The following is an 18954-nucleotide window of genomic DNA, read 5'->3' on the forward strand; positions in this document are numbered from 1 at the left end:
AATAGGAAAAACGTTATGCACAAACATAAAAAAATATTCAGGTTGACTATACTTCCTTTTTCAAAGTGTGTTAAAAATAATAAATTAGATTTATCTAATATGATAGACCATTTAATAAACATTAAACATTTTATTTCTGATATTAGCACAAATTTAGAAATATTAGAAATTAATAAAGATGACATAAAATTAAATATATTAGAAATATTTTACTTATACATATATACAAACAAAATTTCAATTTGATAAACAATCAGACAGTATTTGAGGGAGACATTCTTATAAAAGCTGCATTAGATAGCAAGACTTGTGCAAATTAATACATAATTATCATTATTCCAGAATTTTATTTGTATATTTTATTATGCAATAACGGAATTATTTCAATCATGACTGAGGATGCGAACTCCCACGAAAGTACTTTAATGAAAAATTAAGGTAAGATATGTCTTATCTCAATATTACATACTAGGTGGGTGGTTTGTTTAATAGAATTTAAATATATATACATATATTTTTTTTTTAGAAATTCAAATAATTAACATACTGCTGACCACTGTGGTAATAGAATTTTAATATTAAATGAAATTTAAACCATCAGACAAGACTGTCCAGTACTGATTACTGAATGTAGAATTTGCATTTTCATCCATAATAGATCTCAGAATTTATAAAACAGTAACAATTTTGACAAATTCAAAATTCACAAATTATAAAAACAATCTATTTTAACGTAATTATAGAATTAAATGCCAACTTAAGATGTGGAAGTCTGCAAAAATCAATCGGAATTATATGGTAAATTTAACTTGTCTATTTTCTGTGGTTTGCACAGTATTGTGTTTTGGTGGTTTAAATTTAATTTAATTTATATATATATATATATAATTTTTTTTCAGCCTCCACAAAGTACAGAATTAGAGAACACTCTCTTACCTTTAGTTTTCATGCTCAAAATGTTTTCGGGCCTAAGCCCATCTTCAGTGATATTTTTTTAATAATTCTTATTTTTTGCATTTACACATTAATAGCTTTTTATTTCATAAAAATTGTTTATTGATAAAAAAATTTAAAACATTTTAAAAAAATTTTTAATTCAGAACAAATATTTGTTCAGTCAAGAGAATGAAAAAGTACTATTAATTTTTTAAAAAATGTTTTAAATTTTTTTATCGATAAACAATTTTTACAAAATAAAAGTTAAAAGCCATAATTTAATGTGTAAATGTAAAAAATAAGAATTATTAAAAAACATCACTGAAGATGGGCTTAGGCTCGAAAATGTTTTGAACATGAAAAAGAAAAGGTAAAGGTAAGAGTGTTCTTTAATTGTGTACTTTGTGGTGGCTGAAAAAATATTATATTATATATAATTATTTAACGTACAGTGGGAAAAAAATAAAAATATGGACTATAAAAAATTTAATCTAAATAAATTAATATATATATACCTATATTAATATAGATTGATAAAAATTATACCTAGTTGCTAACATTTTCAGAAAAGAAGGTTATTATTATGTTTCTTTCAAAACTACTAACAAAATACACAAAATAACAAGACTTAATAATGAAACACGTTCCATAATTAATAATAATTATTATTTACTATTTATTATGTATTATTATTATTATTATTTATTATCATCTTTTATGATCGCATAGGGGATCACTTTAGTCACTATTATCCAAGTCTGTTTCATGCGACTGTTTGGACCTTGCAGTCTTCCCAGTACTTTTTCATACATTTCGATCTTTGTGCCCTTCTAGTGTTGAAAATGTTCATGTTGCGAGTGTGAAGTATTTTTGTTCTTGATTCTCTTTTTTAATTTTATTTTATCTGTGGTGTCTTTTGGAGTAAGACCAGTTTCCTTAAAATCCTCTCTTATTTCTCTGATCCATCTGCATCCTGTCTTGGTATTTTTTCAAGTCAAGATTGTACTGTACTAAATGTTGTTTCACAAGATGAATCTTGCATTCTCACGATATGTCCAAAGAATCCTAGTTTTCTGTAACTCATTGCTTCAGTTATGGGTTCTAACTCTTTGTACATGACTTCAGGCACAATCCACCACTGCCTGTCTTTCTGATACATTTTATTGATGCAGGTTCTTTCGATTTTCTCGAGTCTGTCTGATTGTTCATTCAGGTGGAAGAGTGTTTCTGCTGTCCAAGTGGCTTCTGGTTTTATAACTGTGTTGTAGTGTCTTATTTTTGCATTTATCGATGGCATTTTTTATTGTAATTGTACCAGGTTAATTTTTGAGCTTTAGATAGTTTGTTTCTTCTTATTTGGATTGACGTTTTTTCATTCAGGTTGTATGTATTATTTCTTTGAATTATCTAAATTGGGTTATTATTTTGATTTTATTATTGTTTACTTTTACCTCTTTTAATTGTGTTGGTTTTTGGACATAATTTATATCTTTTCGAATGATATTTTGAGGCCAATTTTATTTGCAATGTTTTGAAGTTCTAACATCTGTGATTTATCTTTGTTGGCTTGCGGTGCCAAGTTGTCAGCAAAACAAAGACAGTTTTTTTTCCCGGCCTATTTTTAACTTTGGGGGCATTTTTTGAGCCATTCCCTCATTACCATTTCTAGGACACAGTTGAATAATATTGTTGAGGGCCTTGGTGCAGTCCTGTTTTTATCTCAAATGGTTCTGAGAGCTCGCTTCTGAATTTTACCTTTAACTTGGTGTTTGTGAGAGTCAGTTTTATCATGTTCATTAATTTGGTATGTAGTCTGAGGTATCTTAAAATTTTTAGTAGGGATTCGCTGTGTAGTCTGTCATAAGCTTTTTTGAAATCTAAAAATATTATTTCCATGTCTATTTCTTTTCCTATTGTATCCATTATTAGCTTGAGACTCAGATCTGGTCTGGACAGCTTCTCCAGGGTCTGAAACCTCCATTATTTTCTCCTAGTTATTTCTCGAGTTGTGAACTGCACTTGTTATAGAGGATGTTCTTTGAAAAAGATAGAAAAATCTTTATAGGGAACTGTGTGCTTCAGCGGCGTGGTGTTTGGCTGCTGGTGCACATGTGCACATAGGAAGCTGCACCGAGGCTGCAAGGTAGAGAAAGAGAAAGAGCACGTCGCTCTCGCAGTTCCAACCCTGGCGTGCTGGTGGAATTTAGTTTTTTTTTTACACCGCGTGTGTATGGAAGGAACGTTTATTGTTCATTCCTTTTTTAGTTTAATCGGTGGAAAGAATATGAAAGTTAAAATGAATATAAAATCTAATTATGTATTTGTTTCTGCAACTACGTAGAAATTTAAATTAAGCACCATTGGACTATAGCGTTTTTAAGCAGACATTTTATTAAGTTATCTAATAATACTAAAAAATATCTGTATTGACATTTTATTATTTATTCAGTTAAACTGAATATGGTTTTTAAGCACATTGTGCTTAAAAACCGTGTAGCATATTCTTGAATGTGATAAAGTGTAGAATTAGATTATTAACCTGCTTCCAGCTATTCTACTTGACTCATTTCTTTTTTGGTTTTTTTATTTCACAGAAAACTTTAACTACTCCAGAAAAGGTTTTCTGGAGCAGCACCCTCACTAATTTTAAACTACGAGCCACCACTGAAATCAAGAAAAATAAATTTGTAAAAATGTTATAGATTCAGTGCCTGAAAGAATTAAAATGGTTATTAAAAAATGCTGTAATAAACACTGTACATTCTTTATATGTTATAAATTTGATTATTTTTGAAAACATACTCTTGAGATTAATTTGTACAAGACTGTATAAAGTAATCAACACATTCACTTTTTAGATTGCTAGACCATGCGTCAACATATATATAAGTTCTTTTCTTATGTCGTCTTCTCTGACCATTTATTAAACATGACTTTGAATACTGAAATTTTACCTTTGTTTTTCCACATTTTAACATAAATTGGCAATAAAATTTAGCTTTCAGGTATATAAAATTTGTTTGTTCTTGTAACTGGTTGCAAGTTTTCTGTCAATATTATTGCCTTTTTTAATTATATTATTGAGCTTTGACATTCATCTTTATTTATTATGTGTTACTGATATTCTCATGTGTATGATTTTCCATTTTTATTACTGAATTTTAATCTTATTATGTAGGTGTCTGATATTTTGTACCTAATACTTTTTTGTTTGTTTGATATATATATATATATTTTTTTTTCTTTAGTGCTTCTGAAATATTTTCAACTATATTTTAATAAAATATAGTCTATTTATTAGTTAATACTATATTTATTATGATAAATGATAAGTAAGTAAATGAAGTTCAGTTACTTACCATTAATATTTTAATGTATTTCTAATAAGTTATGATAGTACTTAACATTTTTATTTTTTTCAGTTGAGCCAGGATTTAATAAAACCTTATCCAGATTTTATTGAGAGTAGTTTTTGTTTATGTAAACGGTTTTTTTTATACTGATTTAATTATTAAATTAAAATTCTTTTATAAATTATAACTAAAGTATCATCTGGAGTTTCCATTTCTTTTAATTATTACTATTAATGTAAAGTTGTTTTATTTTATTTACATTTTAATTACTTTCAGACTGAAACAGAAATATTTCCAGCTAACACTGGAGGGGCCTGTAAAATGGCCAATGAATTTTCTGTACCGTTTCTTGGAAGTATACCGTTGGATCCATTACTGGCACGATGTTGTGATGAAGGCCGTAATTATTTAACAGAGCTTCCTGATTCTCCTACAGCTCTTTCGATTAAAAATGTTGTTGCCAGTAAGTTTTTACAACATATATTTATATATTAAGGAATGTGCAAATTAAATTTGAACACAGATGTTATTTAATAAAACGTAACTATTTAGAAAAAAAATCATACATGTACTATTTATGAATATCTAGAAATAAATATGTCCTTTATTTTTAATTGTTTTGTGTATATAATTTGGCATCATTTCAACAAGTGAATTAGTCTATTTTTTATATGAAACTGGTACCGGGTTATTACTTTAATGAGGCCTGTTTTTGTGGTATAATCCATTTTTAAGAGTTGTTTTTGACTATTGCCCAAAGATTTTTAATCGGGTTTAAGTTGGGAGTTGCCTGGCCACAGGAGCACTTTAATGTTTCATTCTTTGAAAAATTTGTCCACTTTTTGGCAGTATGGCATGGTGCCAAATCTCAGATCTTTTTGGAACACTCTGTTGCCTTGTTGGAATTTGTTGCCTTATGAATTTAAATCCATAGCAGATAATTTTGGATCAAGTTTACTTTTTTTCACTAATAACCAATTCTTCGTTAGAGTAGCTTTTCTTTTATGGACACATTTCCTCTTTCTTTGAGGTGAAAACGAACCAATTTCTTTAAATTATTTTAAAATAGCACCTGTTGTCCCTAGTCCAACACCACACTCTGAAGCTATTTGTCATTGTACCATACAGTATGCTTAGTAAGAGATACAATTTTATAATGTTTTCTTGGAGTTATGTCCATTGTTATATATTCAAGACATATAGTACAAAATATACAAAAATATGATTTTGTAACAAAAAATAAACTTTCACAAAACACTATTTATAACATGAAAATTGCTAAAAAACCAAAGATAAGTTACCTTACATTACACAAACAACTTAAAGAACTGGTCTGGTCAAGCAGTGTCGCCACATGGAAATAAAAAAAAAAAAAATTCTCAATGTTCAGATTAATTTGCATGCTATTGTGTATTTGTGTGTGTTTGGATATGTTATAAACCACATAATGGAAAAATTTAGTTTTATACCATTTTAATCCTTGTTTCCTAAAAATTATACTTATATAAAAAATAAAAATCATCTATGAAATAATGAATGTAACAAGCTTAATATTAAGTTACCAATATACATATAAAATTTTCAAATCAATGGATGTGTTGTCAGTTGGAAAATACTGGGTTTTGGAGTTTTAATTATCAACTTATCACAGGTTTTTCATTTGTTTTTTCTATCATTAGTTGATCATGACATGACAGATGTCAGTTTTTATAAGTATATGATAGTGTAAATCATTTCTTTATTGTTGAATTTTACCTGCTGTATTATTTTATAACTGACGATAAATCCGTGGATTCAAAAAGTAAAAAACTTATTTGGCTGCTAATAATTACAAAGCAATTTGGTGAAACTGTAATAGAGTGTTAAACTTCAATGAACTATGAGAACTGATTTAGGCATTTTATGTTGCTTTACATTCTGCAGTTTCTAGAGTGCTATTTTCTCAGATGTTTAACATATTACACAACAAACAAGTTGTAAATGAGTATAGTCTACTGTTACCCAAGATCATCTATTATTTATGTTATTTTCTGGATTTTATTATTTTTAGTAGAATAAAGCTGCTAAAAAAAATTCTATTTAACATTGATCTTTATTTATGCTGTTCATTTATTATTTTCTTTATTTTTTTTTACAGAAATTAGATTTCACTGTGAGGAAGGTAACAGCAGATGAAGATTGATCAATGTTGTAGTTTACTTTGAAAAAATCTTGAAAAGTGCTGGACACATTTGAAAAAATTGTATCATTGTTTCTTTTGTAGGCAGTATGTGTTTTGTTATGAAAATTTCTCACGTTTGTATATGTTTTTGATTCTTTATTTAACTGCATTAAAATAATTGTATATGTTGCAGTTAAATATTTTTGTCATTGATCATTTATATATACTACATTATCTTCTTTACCAGTCATACTCTTTTATTGTAATAAAATAAAAATTCCTTAAATTTATTTTATTCATATATATTTTCAAAGTTAATGTAGCTTATAATAGTATAAAATATGTTATTCGTTAACATGTTTGCTGCATGATGAAATGTGATAATTTCCTGCAGTATGCTACGCGAATCACAGCAGTGAATCATGTTGCAATTTTACAACAGCCAGACTCTTACCTTAACTTAGTTTGTTGCGACATTACAGCCCTAACTGCAGCTCTGTACTCATGTTAATACCACTTGAGTGAAGGTCTTCTGCTTATGCCAACTCAGCACAAGCTTCATTCATGTGTCTTTACTAAAAATAAAGCTAATGAGAATAAGACGCATGCTGCTTATGCCACAAGTATGTGTATCAGTGCGTAAAGACTGTGTTTTTTCTTTTTATCAGTTTATTATCATCAAAGGGACCACTTTATATTGTATAAAGATTTTATAAAATAGGTAGCAATAAGAATCTTTTGTTTACTCTCCCAGGTATTAAAAGAAAAATGTTTCGTTATATTATATTAACTATTTTATTTTTTGTTCAATTACAACTTTTTTGTCTGCCATGGTGTGTTTCTGTTTCACTCTATTTTCTGAAAAAAACATTTTTTGTGAAGTTTTTTCTATTTACCATGATCTGATGTAGGTTGTAGGAAAACGACTAATGCGCTGATGGTGCCTGGTATGATTCCTGGCTAGTGTCTAGAAAATAGAACCTCTATGTATGTATGTATAATATATATATATATATTCATATAAGACTTTCACTGAATATAAGTAAACTGTGAATGTGCTGCATAATAAGTGAAGTGTGCAATATACAAGTAAAAAAATTAAGTTCATTGTCTATTCTAAGTTGCAGGTAACTCATGATTTAATTCATTCAATCCCTGACAGGGACTCTTATTCTTCAAGACTTTGGGGCTTGGTGTCCCCATGAGCCTAACCTTTGCAGCTTTTCTTCCCACTACACACTGAGCTGCAGAACACTACACTATACACATACAGTACACCACACTATACACATACAGTACACCAAGAACATTATACAAATTGCAACATATATTCTTACACAACTACATTCTACACTATTGCTTCTTACACATGCACTCGGTATTGTTGTAACACATTATAAAACACAACCATAACCCAAGGTAGAGACTATTGTGCTGACAGGTGAATGGCTTTATGTAGTGAGTCTCGAAGATGTCCTCTGGGCACCTGAGCGACCCAGTTATGTTTAGCTCTTGCTCCAGTATGTGTGTGCTTTGCTGAAGTGGTTTGTTATATTGCCGGTACTCGTGGGACCAAAATTTCAAGTCCACAAATAAACCTTATGATGTTTGGTAATCCATCTGAAAAAATCACCAATTTTAGTCATGTGAAGAGCTGATTGTTCAGCCTTGTCTGACGAGGATAACAGCGTGGTAGAAGAGAGTGTGTTTAAATCCTGATGCAGTAAATCTTAAATATAAAAACATCTGGATTTGTTGTTCTCCACAATAATCAGGAAGGTGGCTCCCTCCAAAAGGTTTCACCTTTCTTGATAACATTAATAATAACTTCAAGTGGTTCCCCGAAGAACATTAGAAAATTGTAAGATGGATCAATTCTGATCGAAACATTTAATGACGAACAGAGTCGATCTATCTTACATCTCCGTAATATGGGTGGTATAAACATCAATGCAGAATGCCACAAAACTCTAAATACAAGCCGGGGATTAATTTTTTGCAAAGACCTTTTATTTATGGATATCACTGAAATAGCTGATGAGCTATTTCATAGACGTGACCAACTTCTAGAATCTTACTTTGCCCATCTTAAAGGGCAATTGAATCACTCAGCTTTTACTGCAGTTCTTGTGAATTCTAATTTACAAAGATATGAAGACCATCCACATGATACTGCACCTATGGATATAAAAAAGTACCTGGCGGTTACTACAGCTTTTAAATGTTGACATACCTTCTATTTTTCCAACATATCCCTGTTCATATCCTCTGTAGAGAATCAACCTTATAAATTTTATTTTTTATCATATTATATACAAGAAACAATCAACACCACCTGCCATTTTTCAGCAAAGTTTTCACCACATTCTCTCCAAAATAAATCTTGATGCAGTAGTATATACAGATGGAGCAAAACAGAATGATTCCGTTGGATGCGCATTTATTCTTAATAGCGGAATCTATATGTTTTGTCTGCTTAATATTGCAGATATGTATACTGCTGAACTGTATGCTATCAATAAGGCACTTAATATCATTAACCAAAATACCGTCATGTCCTTATTTGTAGCCACTTATGTAGTGCACTCCAAGCTTTAGAAGATTTTTACTCTAGACACTGTTTGGTCGCTGAAATCTATAATGCAATTGCTGAGTTGAACCATTGCAAAACTTACACAAGTGAGTTTCTGTTGGATTCCTAGACACATGGGAATTCCAGATAATGAACCTGCAGATTCTGCTGCTAAAGATGTATATAATCAACCTCCCTTCACCATTCGTGTTACTACTTCTGATTTTATTAAGTGTATAAAACATTTTCTTCGAGCAGAGTGGCTGGATGATAACAACTACTTTTGATAACAAACTCCAGCACATTAAAGATTCTGTGTTGCCATGGGACTTCCATTTTTACTTTTTATCGATTTTCCCCAGCTGAAGATTTTTCAAGTCAACTATTATATAAGCATTTGCCATCTTTATATATATAGTAAAACGTGAGTTAACGGAACCTGGATTTTATCAGAATTCTGTCTGCAACAGAAAATTTCCCTGGTCCGTGAATTTTACCAAAAATATGATGTTAAGTTTCCCTGAAATAACGGCAACCTGGCTGATGGGGAAACGGAAAAAATCTTAAAAGTTAACAGAAACGATTTTTGAGAATCGTGTAGAGTACTGTAATTTATGCAAAAATATGTAATACCCATTTAATGTTATACATAAAGTACAGTACTAAATTTTCCCACGATATAAAATAGAATATGTATACTGTACAGTACTGCATATACTTATTTTCTTGTTTAGCCTTCAGGAATCACCGTCAGGTATTACTTCAGAGGATGATATGTATGGGTGTAAGTGAAATCTTGTTAAGTCTCAGGTTGACCATTTCTGAAATTTGTGGTTAATTGAAACCGAACCAACAAAGAACACTGGTATCCACGATCTAGTATTCAAATATGTATGAAAGTAACTGCTTTTACTAGGATTTGAACTTTGAATGTTGGAACTCCCAACTGATTTGCGAAGATGCGTTCACCACTAAACCAACCCGGGGAGTTAGTTCTATACATACAGTATACTGTACTACGAAGCACGAATTACCGTGCTTAAACAAAAATAAAAATTAGTCACGTCAAAGTTTTAACTGATAAATTTGCATGTAACACTACATAAATGTTTACATTATCAGTAACTCGTCGCCAATTACGAAGGTAATTTTTTTTCAAGGTCCGATCGGTCGCAAAATAAAAACCCGCACAAAAATCGGATGAACCTTTGCGCATATGTGTTGCGCAGCGTCTCTAGTATGGCCTTCAATCACGCCCGCGTTACTTCGTTTAGTTCTGAACACGCAGCTAGCACGTAAACATGTCTACAACAATAGCACCTCCCGCCAAGTGTGAAGTGCGTGCGGTAATTTGATTTCTTCAGGCTGAGGGGTGTAATGCAGCTGAAATTCATCGACGAATAAGTAATGTGTACGGTGAAACTTCAATGAGTGACAGCAAAGCGAGACAATGGTGCAGGAACTTTAAAGCAGGACGTACAGATGTTCATGATGCAGGCGGTCAGGGAAGGAAGCGAGTGGATGAGGCAATTTGAGAAAATCCTCGGTTCACAATATCTGTATAGAGTGATTCGTTTCCTGAAATTTCAAGGTCAGCTCTCTACACTATTGTGAGTGAGAGACTTTAGTACCGCAAACTGTGTGCGAGATGGGTTCCCAAGATGCTGTCCGACAATCACAAAACAATGAGAATGGACGTTTCTCCAGCGCTACCACAATGAAGGAGTACATTTTTTGAACAAAATTGTCACAGGGGACGAGACACGGGTCCATTTCGAAACTGAAGAAACAAAAGAACAATCCAAACAGTGGATGCATTCTCATTCTCCCAGTAAACCAAAGAAGTTCAAGCGAACCTTCTCCAACAGAAAGTGTATGGCTACTGTGTTCTGGGACCGGAATGGAGTTCTCTTGGTGGAATTCATGGAACGTGACACGGCCATCACTGCAGCCTCATACTGCGTGATTCTTCAACGTCTACGAAGGCCAATTCAGAATAAGCGGAGAGGAATGTTGTCATCAGGCATTATCTTTCTCCATGACAATGCTCGGCCGCACACTGCAGCTGTAACAAAGAAGCTCCTGCAGCGTTTTCGTTGGGAAGTGCTTGATCACCCACCATACAGCTCGGACTTTGCTCCATCCGATTTTCACCTCTTTGCTCACATGAAACGCTGGCTAAGAGGACAATATTTTGGCACAGACATCGAGCTGCAGACCAGCGTAGACACATGGCTGAAAACACAGGCGGCTCCGTTCTATGACGAGGGTATTGGAAAGTTGGTACCACGCTACGACAAATTTCTAAGTCGGATTGGCGACTATGTAGAGAAATAGCGTAACTATGTAAGTACTTGTTGCAAATAAAAAAAAATTTATTTTCACTGTGGTTTTAATTTCGTGACCGATCGGACCTTGAAAAAAAATAACCCTCGTATAATAGGCGACAGAAAGAGAGTTTTTAAAAGTTTGTACAGGCGACGGCACACAGTCCGTCGTTTTGGCAACTTACAGTAAACTAGCCTTTATACCCACTGCCCTGTGAATCATAACTTACCCTCTCATCATTGCTTATCTCGGTCACAATTTTTATTTAAATTAATTATGTACTATACGTGACTTATACATGTGTCGTTTTTGTTCATTACAACAGTCTTCATTATTGTACGTGTGTATGTGTATGCATTTTGTTTGGAAAACAAAAATGAATTTGTCATTTTTATTTTTACGGATCCATATTACAGTTCAGTACCTAAAGTACAGAACTTACTGTATTAATTTAACAAGTATGGCATTGAAAAAACGAGTTGTGAGATTCAATACAAAAATCAAAGCCAGCGAAAAAGTCCGTTAAAAACTTAGTCGAAAAATTGGGCGTATGTAAGACTCAATCTATAAAATTTAAAAAAATAAAAACGAGTTACAAACACTGATTAAAAGGCGGCGGTTCCATAGGCATATGCGAAAAACTAGCAACGAAGAAATAGTTTGTGAGTGCGAGGGCAAGAAAGTTACCAATTTCAGGAGTAATTGTACATTACCAAGCAAAGAAAATTGCAGAGAAATAGATAGCACCAATTTCAGCGGTTCAAATGGTTGGCTGGAAAGTTTTAAAAAGCGGCATCAAATTGTATTTAAAGAAGTATGAGGCGATGCTGGAGATGTGTGTGACGAGACAGTAACTGACTGGAAAACAAAACTTGCTACTTTGACTGAAAATTACGAACCTAGAAATATTGTAAACGGAGACGAACTTTTTTTATCGTGCACTATTCAGTAAGACTCTTCGCTTGAAAGGAGAACGTTGTACATCCCAAGCCCGTAGGGGAAGACACCCGCCTTATGACGTTACCGGTCGGCGCACCACTCCCTCCGTTCCGAGCCCTGAGGGGCTTTACCAGAGGTTGTCTTTAGACCCTCTAAGTGACTACATCTCAGAGTCATCAGCCAGGTCTCGGTCGGGATACCACCGATGTAAATGCCCCGGCAGACATTAACATCAGTAAAATACAAATCAAATTTTGCCTTCACGTAGGCCTCAAACGGACATCTTCACATCCAACCTAACATGATTCCCTCAAACTAACCGAGACCACGGCGCGGACTCCGCGCCTAGTCTAAATTTGACAACACCGTTCGTGACTGTGAATACCTCAGAAAACGAATGAGTTGTAAGTCAAATCAGTGCTACACTCATTCCAATCAAAATAATGTTTTACGCAACATAAAAATTCAGACCTACGCCCAATAAGTCGACCTAATTAGGTCACCTAACAAGGGGAACGTAACCTCATTCCGGTCCACGCAGAAGCCGGTGGAAAACCCCGCCCAACACCCAATCCCACCGTGGAGTCTGGCGCGGCATTACCAAGTCACAGTCAGAGACCGCCATCAGCGCGGCAAAGCCACGCGCCCAGTCGCACTGGCTAACATACCCCGGCAGCGTGGCCACCCTGCCAGCGGAAATCCCAAATCGAAACCTTCAACTAATCCAATGCCTAGGCCGGAACTCTAGCCACTCGGGATCCTATTTGACCTGGACCTAACTATTTAACCTCAGAAGATTGTAAGTCGCGACTTCCTGTCTGACACGCTGGTGGTATGAAACCTCATCCACGATTGTATCGTCCGGGAGTACATGATTTTAAAAAATGTAAATGACAGTCTTGGTCAATTACCACACCTGGGTTGATAAAGGTGACAAGAAGACATCTTTCCTGCGCTTATGCCCAAGGACCCCCTATTCACAATACTCCAAGGATTTCTATTTCCTTGTTCCTGAACGAAGGAACGCCAGGAATTACGCTTGGAGAACCTAATACTATGGAAGTACCTAGCTCTCCTTCTTCGGTAATCCGCAGATAGGGCCGCACGCTGATCGGGGTCACCCTCTCGTTGCACAGCCCTTCTGAGTCGATTCACAGATTGCTTCATTTTGCTGTCAGATTCCATAACCACCAACCAGATATATGTTCCCGGCCAGTGGCTCCAGGAATGGCGGCTTCAGCTGCCGCACCACCACAGAAATGAAATTTTCTGCCAGGACATCTAATGACAGACCGTCAAGGACTCGAGAAAAAATTCCCAGTCTGGACTCCAACAAAGAGGAGAATTTCGGCAAGTCCGTCTTCCTATGCAGAAAGCGCCCTCTGTAAACAGGATAGTGTCCCTCATGGCCATTGCGCAGCTCATCCGCTATTTCAAAAAGTATCAACCGATGATCGCTAGAACAGTCGTCGACCATAGACCGCTCAGGGATCCTGCCAGGGATGGCCTAACAATGGTAATGTCAATATTTGTACCTGAAAAGGCCCTTCGTCCGTTAACCATACCGACGTAAGTGGCCAACTGGTCTGTAACATTACTCTCAAAATTCAGACAAAACATCAGACCTCAAAATTGTGCTGCGCGATTAAACCATCAATTAAGCCACCTCCATGATCAGTGATCCCACTGTGACAGAAAAGCGACTTCGCATTAACATCGGCACCAATAAGGATTGGACCATTATCCACAATACGAAGGATCCTATCCCACCTCGCTAAATATTCCTAAGTGGGACTCCTGTATTGGAAATATGAACTAACAACTGTAAGGTTCTGTCTGTGAATGGTAAGGCTGACCACAATATGATGCTCGTCAGAAACATACTGTATAGACACTATCAAGCAACTTCCTGCACAGAATAGCAGACATACAGGTATGCCCTACATAAAACCTTTTCTTACTATGAATGATGGGCAGATCACCCTTAATTACGTATGGGTGCTGCAGAAAGACACTATCGAGGCTTCGTCTCTCTACAAGCTCACCTAACTCAAACTGGACTAAACTCAACGGCCCTTATGTAGCAGTCACATTCCTTACTAACAACTGGGTGCTCATGATTCCTATGCAATCTTTTACAGTTAGCAAGGCCGTAGCCTCAGACCTATGTGAACAATCATCACGCTTGTGGTTTTCCTCACTACAATATACGCACACACCAAGGCAAACTTTCAAAATTTGGCCTTGTGACCGTATCTGCAGCACTTAAAGCATCTTTGGACATTCCTGTACTCTTTTATTCAGAGCAGGACCAAAAATCAATAAACAATCTGCCCGTGAACGTAATTTTTTTAAAGAGACCAGAACCCACCTCAAAAACTTCTTGATATTTGTGAGTATCACGCCTGTCTGTTTTAAAGGCCAGCCTACAGTCCCCGCCGGAAGGCGGCTTCATCCAAATCAGTGTTCTGCTCCCTAATGAGGGACAATACATATTCATTGGTAAGACTACGGTCTATGTCATAGACTATAATGCGGGCCCTACGTATTCTCTTTGGGTCTACCTTTACATTAAATTGCTTAACCACAGAGGAACCTATAAGTGGTCGCTTTAATATTTCGGATTTTAAGACTTTCCGGTCATCCCGAAGGGCAACCTATATGTTTTCTTCAGCTGACTGCTGGACACAGTTGAGCTTTTCGCCCTATTAAGAAACGCAACCATAGAGGACTGGCTGGTTTCACGTCTGCCCCCAACCACTTTTGCATACCTACGCGATTGGATCGGGATCGGGCCTGGTTTTTGAACTACAATTATTTCTTTAAGCTTTGAGGCAAGATTTTTGAAACCCTTCACAAGAGCTGTAAAAGCTCCTCAGAAGAATTCCAGATGAGGCAATAATCTCCCTTAAGTAGCTTTACTGGTACTCTTGGAATTTGCTAAATAAGAAAACAAGCCATCTAGTTCTGCCAAAACATCTTGGGCCAATGGGGCAGAGCTGCCAGGTCTGCCCCCGGCTCGGTAAATCTCTTCAACGGTTGGGTTTACGCCTTCCCGGATGGTCATCCCTATATCCATTTTTGAACCATCATTGTTTGAACCAGTATTTGAGGAGGTCAAAGGAAAAAGCTCAGGCTTCCTCCTCCGCCCAGGCCTTTTCCCTACCTCTTTAAATTTGGTCATGGTCGAAGATTTTCTAACCTAACAGTATGCAAACAGAAATGCTCACCGTATTCCTTCTACCCAAAAAGTACTGGGTACAAGCCCACAAGTGTGACGACTTCCTGCAGCAAGCCATGGGCAGCTGGAGACCTGTATTCTCCTGTCAATCTTTGCACCTCTTCGCCGCTACTGGATCAAATGCGTGAAATCAAAGATAAACACACAGTTACAGATTACAGCCCTTGCTCTAAAAGAGCGCGAGCAGGACTAAAGGTAAAGGCTCCTTTGCTCATAACAGGGACTTATGACCAGGAATTGTTGCCACTCTTTTTGCTGCGATGAGACAAGTGCTTGGACAGAACATACACAAAAACATTCTGAATCCCCGTGAAATGGAGATGAATTGTCTAAACAATAAAGGCGCAAAATCGTAGTAACAGTTCTCAAACAGAAAGATTGTGAAACGGGAAGGTACACACTCGACCACCAACTCAAAAATTGCACTAAAAAAGACTTTATACAATGCAAATAGTCTGTTTGTTTAAAGAGACCAGAGTATTAGACCATTGTACAGGAGGGAAACATTCCAAGGAAAGATTAAGTTTTTGTTTGCAGTTTTATGACAGGAGATCTGGAAAACCGCTTGTTATTGGAAAAGCTGATAAGCTGAGGTGTTTTAAAAACATTAATAAAGACAATCTTCCTGTAGTATGGAGATCCAACAAAAAATCATGGGTGATGTCACGTATTATGGCGGCGGAGTGGTTGCAAGGGTTTAACACAAGAATGAAGCAGCAAAATAGACATGTTCTTCTCTTTTTAGATAACGCCACATATCATCTGGATATTGCATTAAACCGTGTTAAATTAGCTTGGTTCCCACCAAATACGACAAGCATTATGGACCAGGGTTCTGAGATGTATGGTTAATTGAAACCCAAGCCACCAACGAACACTGGTATCCACGATCTAGTATTCAAATCTGTATAAATGTAGCTAGGATTTGACCACTGGAACTCTCAATTTCAAAATCAGCTGATTTGCAAAGACCACAACTAGACCAACCAGGTGGGTTTAGTTTAAGGTACCAAAATTATCAGTTTAAGATTTTTTTAAATTAAAGAACGAAAATTGTTCTACAATCCAGTATACTGTTCTGTACGTGCTAACATAAGATAGAAATTTTGTGCTTACAAATTTGCTAACAAACTACTGTACAATCCACTGCTGAAAATTAAATGGGGTTCTGGTAACTGCACTACAATATTTTCTCTCCTTAATTGTATAGTCCACTAGTTCATCCCTGAATTCATTGGAATCCTGTTCACAACGAAAAATATTTTTGATCCCGTGCCTTACTACATAATACAGTACCTTGCTGAGAAAAACATAGAATGAATGAAAATCCAGAAATTATATAAAAAGTTTGTATTTTATAATAGATTTGTAGAAAAATTAGTTAACAGGAATATAAAATCATTTTAAAAATGCTAACAGTTCACAGACTAACTATATAATTGGATTATTGCTACCAGTTGAGCACAAAGTCTTAACAGAATTAAATAAATAGTGCAATGGACATAATAGTTTTGTATATATTCAACACTGCGTTATTGTGAGAAAATTGTAACCAAGAACAGTGTCTGGGAAAATCTCTTATTTGAAATTCATTTAGAGAAATACTTGTCTTTTACTTTTAGAACTGTTTTAGCATAAATTTACTGAAAAATTACTTAAACAAATTTTCTGTTGTATGAACATAAAATATATTATTTTTTAAATTCTTTTAAAAGAATTTACATAATTTCAATGAACACTGGAGTTGACCAGAAAAGAGTTTATAATTACATCAAAACACATTACTAATGATTGAAAGAATGTTTGGAGAAATGTGTGATCTTTGAATTTATTATAATTAGTAAGATTTGAATTGCTGTATGATTTAAGCAGAGCTTACTTTTTTAACATAATGTAAATGAAGACTTTCACAGATGTTAATTTTATGGTAAGAACATTTCAGTACGTTGACCAAGTGATTAGCATGAGATGGACCTAATTGAATAAAAGATAAGGAATTTGTTTGAGCAATCTTTACAGCAGTTTGAAGCCCAGATTTATTATATCTTCATTCTTTTGATACTAAGGTATTTTACTTATTACCAAATTAAACATTTTTCTACATTACAAATGAACACCTTTTTCTAAATTAGAATTTTTTATTATAGAAATATTGCAATGTTTGATTTTGTTTTTGTATCATTTTATTTATTATATTAATTTGATTCTTTATACAAGACATGATAAGTCATAAATGTATTTTTTTTTTTAAATTACTAAACATTGACAACACTCATGAATTTTACAATGCAATATATCGTCAAACAAAATTAAAAATTGATCATCTCATCTATTCTACCCCAGTTGTGTTAATCAGCAGAAGTCATGCACATATTATTCTCACATTTTATTATAGAATAATAATCTTTGTCTAACATTTTTTCAGAATATTCTGTTTGTTTTATGTTCAATATTTTTTTGCTTATTGAATGGGCCACTTCAAATGTTGAAGGGTGTTTTTAAATAGTGATAAATGAGCATCTTGAATTTGAAAAAATTACATCCAAATCTTACAAGATAGCTCTTGTACCAGTTATTACTAGATAAAACAATGTATCAAAAGTAATAAACAATTGATCAGCATGGTAAAACATAATAATACTTTTTAGAAATTATTAATGATTCATTGTCAAAGGAACTATGTGGATACTTCATGAATATTTTTTTGGGTAATGTGAAATTTCGACTTAGCTGAAAAAGCTTAATAGTAAAAAACTTCATTGATTTGATCTGTAAATGCAATTAATATGTAATATTGAAAGCGAGTTTTTAGTTATTTAAATTAAGTTACAAACTACCGGTGAAAAAATATGTTGTGTAATTAGACTGAAAACATTATGTAACTGCATATTCCACGTAATTCTAAAAGATTTGTAAGTTTTTGACTGGTACCTGAATCTTTCTTTAAATATTGATTATTTTCAGTGGAAATTTAATAAAATTGTTTGCATTAATTTTCAGTATTGCTTTGTTTATACACCATTAAGAAAAATATATTGTTACTTACAAACCTTTGTAAAAGATTTTACGAAGTTTTAAATAAATTTCATATACTGTAGTAGAAAACCACGTTAGAAAAGTATTTAAAAACATTTTGAAGTTGGCGCCAAGTAAAATGCCAATAAATTAGTAATTCGATTAAACAGTCGAAATTTTAAGAATTGTAAATTTTTTTTAAGTGGGGTTAATTATTTTTCTTTCAGAAAAATTTGTATTAAGAATTAAGGAATTCTTTTCGTATGTATTTAAATCTCGATAGCTTATTTTTGTAAGATAATTTTGAACTTAATTAATACTTAATATATATTTATTAATACCTTAATTTTATAGTTAAACTAGATCATTTGAAATCTAAGAAAAATCCCCTTTTTTAATATTTCTTAAT

The 18954-nt window shown here is 34.0% G+C and overlaps 1 protein-coding gene across 1 annotated transcript in view; it reads left to right on the plus strand.

Moving 5' to 3' along the window:
- Nubp1 (NUBP iron-sulfur cluster assembly factor 1) overlaps positions 1–6698 on the plus strand; it is a 49755-nt gene extending 43057 nt beyond the window's left edge. The window contains exons 8-9 of the mRNA XM_075368799.1: positions 4566–4752; positions 6427–6698. Of these exons, the coding sequence (XP_075224914.1) occupies positions 4566–4752; positions 6427–6464 (225 nt within the window). The 3' untranslated portion in view covers positions 6465–6698. The remainder of the gene's footprint in view (positions 1–4565; positions 4753–6426) is intronic.
- The last annotated feature ends 12256 nt before the right edge of the window (positions 6699–18954 follow it).

This window comes from Lycorma delicatula, chromosome 6 (assembly GCF_047948215.1).
Source record: "Lycorma delicatula isolate Av1 chromosome 6, ASM4794821v1, whole genome shotgun sequence".
Taxonomy (NCBI): Eukaryota; Metazoa; Arthropoda; class Insecta; order Hemiptera; family Fulgoridae; genus Lycorma; species Lycorma delicatula.